Here is a 6141-nt window from a genome sequence, read left to right as displayed (position 1 = left end):
ACATGCTATCAGTGGCGTACCATTTTCCAACAAATACCTCATTCATAGTAAGAGTATAGAAGTCTGCTCCTATGGTATAGGTAAAACCAGTCTTCTTAAGAAGAAAATCAGAAACTAGATTCTTCCTCATCTCTAGAGTGTGCATCACATCTTTGAGAATCAAAATCTTCCCAGATGTAAACTTCAGTTCCATATCACCAGTTCTAGGAACAATAGTGGTGTGGACCTAACAACACCTTATTATCATCATCATCCGCGTATTTTGTAATGATGGTTGGAAAACTTTCTCACACGTGTGGCATGCCCAAAAAAGGCCCCAAAATAAAATAAAATAAAAAGTTATTTAAAAAAAATGTTGGGCCTAAGCTCAACCCGAACCAGCCAAACAGGGGAGGTGATGCACATGCATATGGATGAGTTTTGTTTGTGTGAGTCCTCACCCACCTACAAAACTCATTGTACCCATGATGAAACTTAAGACTTATAAAACCTTCAAATTTCACTCATCCGTCCAATGTGAGACTAGTAATTTTTTTTCATTTCACAAACTTAAAAGTTACTATAAATTGCTTCATTAATATGCATTAAAATCACTTGAAAAACTCACCATTTTCAACAAATTCTAATATTAATAAATTGAGCTTAGCTATTACAACCTTGTTGACTTTGGAATAGACATGAGGCCATAGATTCGGTGGATGTTTGCGAGTTGAGTTTTGGAAGAAAAATAAAATTACTTTGAAAATCATAAAATATACCATTGAGTTCCATTTCCTTTCAAAACTCGGCTCACAAATAGATACTAAAGAAACTAGAGGCATTGATCAAAATTAATAAACATATATTCATGTTAACCGTATCATAAACTAACCAGAACGCTGGAGAGAGATCATGTTACATCTAAAATTTGGTTGGTTATAGTAATAAATGCTTCATATTTTTAATTTACACATGTAAGTTATGGTTATGGTTTGCATGATACAGCAATCTAGGAGTTTGCAGGCTCATGTTTACTTTAGGTTCCTTCATTATATTACACATAGCTTCTACGGGACCAAATATTAAATTCACCTTAAAAAAAGTCTTCTAATAATAACATAAAAAGAGATCAACTATATATCCAAATGAACCGTGTACCCTTACTCGTGCCACCATGCTAGTAACTATAAGCTGGATCACCTCCCTTAACTGAGAGTGGAGAACCCGAGTGAGAACAATTGTTATTATCACTCAGTCTTGGATTTAGATACACAACAATTACTGTTATATCATCATGGAAGTGTCTCCTTACTCCTTGTTCAATCTTTTGGAGGTCTGCAAATCTCATTTCTCTCTTCTTAGCAGCTTCTCTAAGTGCAGCTTTCACAAGTCTCTTAGCAATTCCCTGTTACATTATATGCATATATCAGAAAAAAGTAAGTTAAAATGAAAGAGAATAAAGTATCTCTTCATATTAAGAAATAAGTTATTTCATCAAACTACTAAAATTATGACATGTGTAATTTTTTTTTTACTTTTTAGAAATATGTATAAAAAAAATTAAATGAATATATGTCATGATTTTAGTGGTTGAAGGAGATTATGATGACATACTTTATTCTTATAAATAAAACAAGAATCTTGAATGGACATAATGGAACTTACATTAGGTGGGTTATTGGTGACTATGTTAACAACCTCTTGGTTGGTAAGATGTTCCCATAAACCATCAGAAGCAAATATGAGAAATTGGTCATCAGGGTGGAGTTTATGTGTTGATATTGATGGCTCACAACTAAGAATTGGTTTGAAGAATGTTTCATGTAGTCTATACTTAGATGGTAGAGGATCTTTGTTAAATTCTGCTTTCTTCAGATATGCATCACCTATGGATCTTGAAACCTGCAAATGCAAGTTAAGTTGACATTAGAGTGAACCAATGTTTTAAACTGTGCTTACGGTTATGATTGTGGTTATTATGATTGCGATTATTATGACCGTTGCGATGCGGATTACGATCCTTGCGGTGTAAATTATTTTGTTATTAAAAATATATTTTTAAAGTCGTTGCAGCCTGATACAAATAAAATGCAGTCTGATGCAGTCAAGTTGCAGCCTGATGTAGCCGAATCATTATGTTTTGATGTCATACCACAGTTATGGTATGATGCGATTGCGACGGCCACTCTAACCATAATATTATAGTCACATCACATAATATAGTACCCATCTTGAATCATTGGAGTGGAGTTATAAATATAATTATAAGGTTCTAATAATATAAAAGCTAATGAAAGGTGAATGATACCCTCTATAAATTTTTACACAATCAGTACATAGGTATTGCACTCAACACTCAAACAACCATGGAGAAAAAGAAATGCATACATAGACAATATAAGAGTTTTTATATTGTTATTGTATCATCTACCATTCAGTTTCCTTCATTATTGATTTTTTTAAAAAGTTAATACAAATGAAAGAAAGTCAATCCATAAATATTACCCTCAAACCAATATAGATATACTGAAAATTTGTACCTGTATGAGGCCTTTCACACGCCAAACATTGTGTCTCATAACCACTATTTGAGAATCATATGGGTGCTTTGACCGAATTTCATCTCTCATTGTTTCTTGATTAACATTGTGTTCTGTGGATAATTGTATAGCTGATGTTTCCTTTGTTGCTCTCTCTACTCTTCCTAACACAGCTCTAGAGTCTCCAGAATTTGCAATATATAACATGTCATTGCAAATTATCCCCACCAAACAACAAGTACCTGTGGATGCAATATGTGGCTTATTTAGCCAATGTTTCTTCACAAGAGATAGAAACCCTTCATCTGTTGCTGAGTATGCCTTTTTTATAACATTTTCTGACATGCCTTGATGTTCACTTGTAAGCCCTGGATCATGCAGAAAATGGACTCGGTAAATAATAAAATAGTGGGATTCCCACAATTTTGGAGTCTAGGAGGGTCAGATATGCATTGCATTTTTTTGTGTGTGGGTTATTGAAGACATATCCATTGTCCCGAAAAGTGTGTCACTTGAAAAAAAAAAATATATTAAAGTTAAAAATTTAATAAGTAATTATTTTTCTGACCAATTAGATTAACTGAAACATAGAGTAACAAATTTTTTGGAACCCTCATCCCTGCAAGTATATTTGTGAGACCCGAATCTCTTATGATTGAGGGTCTATTTTGTTATTTGATTTTTAGAGGGAAAAAAATGAAAAAAAATTTGAGAGTTATTTCACATATATATTTCATAGCTCCAAAATTTTTCTTTTATCTTTACTGTCTTCTAACAATGAACTTGGAAACAAACATAAAGTCCCCCGAGGTGCAGTGGTTCAGGATGTCAAACATTTTGGAGAGTTTAATGTACAGAATTGGTTTCTTTAGTCTCCAGTAAAAAAGAAAGAGAAAATAAAAGTGTGGCATGCATGAGGCTCCCAAAACTGTGGAGTACATGGAGAGTCAGATATACATAGCAATTTTTTGTGTGGAATTACAAGGATTTTCTTTTATTGTCCTTTACCAATATCCTCACAAGCATAGTTGTGAGACTAACTCTACAACAGGTAGTGGTTATGTAAAGTCCCCTGAAAGTTGCCACTCTAGGATTTGAATTCATGATCTTGCACTTAAAGTTCACTTAGGGGGACACTTTGTTCAAAGAATGTTTTTAAGGATACCAAACATTTTGGAGAGTTTGAAGTACATGTTAATAGAAAAAGAGAAATAATCAGGGTCATGGAAGAATATGAAAGTTAACTTGGTTTGAAAATTTGAATAGAGCAAAGAAAACTATACTCCTAATGAATCTGACTCTAGAATATATGCTTATGATAAATTAAAGATGAGATAGAGCATACTCTTGAGATTGCAGAAAAGATTGTCACTGACAAACTGTGAGGCCTCAGTTCCACCATGACCATCATAGACACCTATAAAAGTCCCTTGAGGACCCAAATGGTTGGAACTCAAAGGTCCAGATTCAAGTTGACCTCTATCCTCCAATGAACTATTGGCTTGAATAACAGCCATTGAAAATTCCCCATAAAGATGGTTCCCAAAATCTTTATACCATAGCAGTCCATCAACTCTTCCACTCTCATCTCCATCATCACCCTCTACAGAAGGTTTCCAGCAGGATCTAACCATCTTTTTTAACAACTCCTTAATGTTACAAAGTCTTATACTTTTCTTACCAATAGCTCAAATGATTCAATAATATGAGATTTATAGTTCTCCACTATTTTCTTGCTTTTGCTTTGAACAAATGATCTCACTTCCTTGACTTATATAACCTGCATAAGAAGTTAAGCAGAAACAATTATATAAGAGTCATGCTATATGTACACCTATGCGTAACACTTTTTTGATACTTCTTATCATTATAGCATGTAATAAGAGTATTTGTGCTATACTTCTTTAATGCAAACATTCAATAACGCTCGTTAAAGAAAGCATTGTTGAATATGTATCTCCTTATTACATTTAAGATCACTTACTTCAAAGAGTGATACTGATTTTCTTCTGCCTATTGAATGACCGTAGTTAAAGGTGAATTCTGACATAGTAATTTTCCATTAGATAACAATTTTTTTTAGATAAAGAACAAAAGGGTATGGGCTAAACTAACTATGAAATGTATCTTGTAATATGAAACCAAATTGTTTGCATGCAAGTTCAGAGAATATGGGGGGCTTGTTGGTACACTGTACCTTGAAACTGAGTTGAATGTTTTTGGACCTTCAGAGTTGTGCCTTATCTCAGAAACAAAACTAGCTGTAAAGGCATATATAGATTCAATATGGCAGAGTTGGTCTAATATCTCAGTGACCAAAGGGAACAATGGATAAGATAGGATCTTAACAGTAGTGTTAAGATGAGATCTAGGACCAGAATATGAAGAGGGATTTAAACTACATAGTCTGACATTGTTGTTGTTCTTGTCCTTTTATTTGTCTCTTATGAGTAAATGTTTTTGTGGCCAAGTGGAGTTGTTATGTAAAAGGGTCTTGAATTTCATGGCTGAGATTTTGAGTTCCATCACCTTTTTAAAGCAACAATCCTCAGTTTTAGGTAACTCCTTTGTGTAACACCTTCCACTTTCCATTGTTTTTTATTCACGTTATCTTTTCCTTGTTTTACTTTCGTGACATTCCAAAACTTCATTATATCTTAAGAGTTTATTACCTACAAGGTTTTCTAAGCGTTGTTACTGAATAAGTTGTATAAGTATGCATAAGTGGTTTACTTGGATACACCATATATTACTATTTAAAATATTATTACTAAATTACTCCTCATTTTATTTTTATGATAATCCAAAAATCTTTACGCATTTCATGAAAAATAATTAGTGTTTACAAACAAATGAAAAATAATACTTCAATTTAATTTAATTTTATAAAAATAATTCATTAAATTCACATGTTTAGATATAAGTGACTGAAACAGGATTAGGGACACCATGTTTTGACAAGATCTTCATCCGAGTTTATCACCTACAAGATTTACTAAGTATTAATAGTGAATCAGAGGTACAAGTATAAATACAAGATTTATATTATATACAATTTATCACTATTTATATTATTATTATTATTATTATTTAAGTTTAAAGAGAAAATCATGTAACTATATTTCTGAGTTCTGACCCTATTACCATGCGCATAATCTTTAGTGTGTAATTTTTTTTATCAAGATTTATTTTAAAATCAAATTCTCTATATCCCTTTATTTTACTTGAGAACGACATACATAAGTTTTACTTGAATATTATGGAAAAGGTAAAATCATTAGTGTCATTTTATGTTTGAAAAGAGTAGAAAGTGAATTGTGAAAATTCAAAGATAGAGTACAATACTAATCCTTCAACACTATTCATCTCATTGATTTTGAAGACAGTGTCTGTTCCCTGTATGGTGAAGCAGAGTTCGAAGTCAACAAAGCAACATTCACGTTTGTTTGTTACCTAACAAATTTAACCAGATACAGAAAAAAGGAGCATATTAATTTGAAATCCATGTAATGACAGTAATGGGTTATGTATACTACTGTGACACCACATTCATTCCCCCAATTTCTACTCAATGGTATGGTATGCCTGACATTTGTCTCACTATCTCACATTTTCAGCAACA

At 32.6% G+C, this 6141-nt stretch overlaps 1 protein-coding gene across 1 annotated transcript; it reads right to left on the bottom strand.

Annotated features, from left to right (window-relative positions):
• Nucleotides 900-5068, bottom strand: LOC109359309 (probable protein phosphatase 2C 38). The gene is made up of 5 exons (XM_019603924.1): nucleotides 4717-5068; nucleotides 3865-4299; nucleotides 2520-2887; nucleotides 1645-1881; nucleotides 900-1384 (listed from the first exon to the last, which is right to left on the bottom strand). The coding sequence occupies exons 2-5, from the start codon at nucleotides 4151-4153 to the stop codon at nucleotides 1157-1159; spliced, it is 1122 nt and encodes a 373-aa protein (XP_019459469.1). The 5' UTR covers nucleotides 4154-4299; nucleotides 4717-5068; the 3' UTR covers nucleotides 900-1156.

The sequence above is a fragment of the Lupinus angustifolius genome, chromosome LG11 (assembly GCF_001865875.1).
Source record: "Lupinus angustifolius cultivar Tanjil chromosome LG11, LupAngTanjil_v1.0, whole genome shotgun sequence".
Lineage (NCBI taxonomy): Eukaryota > Viridiplantae > Streptophyta > Magnoliopsida > Fabales > Fabaceae > Lupinus > Lupinus angustifolius.
This window is presented reverse-complemented; position numbering and strand designations above follow the sequence as displayed.

Excerpts from the sequence above, each read along its gene's own strand:
- LOC109359309 (XM_019603924.1), bottom strand. The coding sequence starts at position 4,153 with ATGGTTAGATCCTGCTGGAAACCTTCTGTAGAGGGTGATGATGGAGAT. Across the intron at positions 2,888-3,864 it reads TCTTTTCTGCAATCTCAAGA|GGCTTACAAGTGAACATCAA; the intron begins GTATGCTCTATC and ends TGCATGATCCAG. Across the intron at positions 1,385-1,644 it reads TCACCAATAACCCACCTAAT|GGAATTGCTAAGAGACTTGT; the intron begins GTAAGTTCCATT and ends ATAATGTAACAG.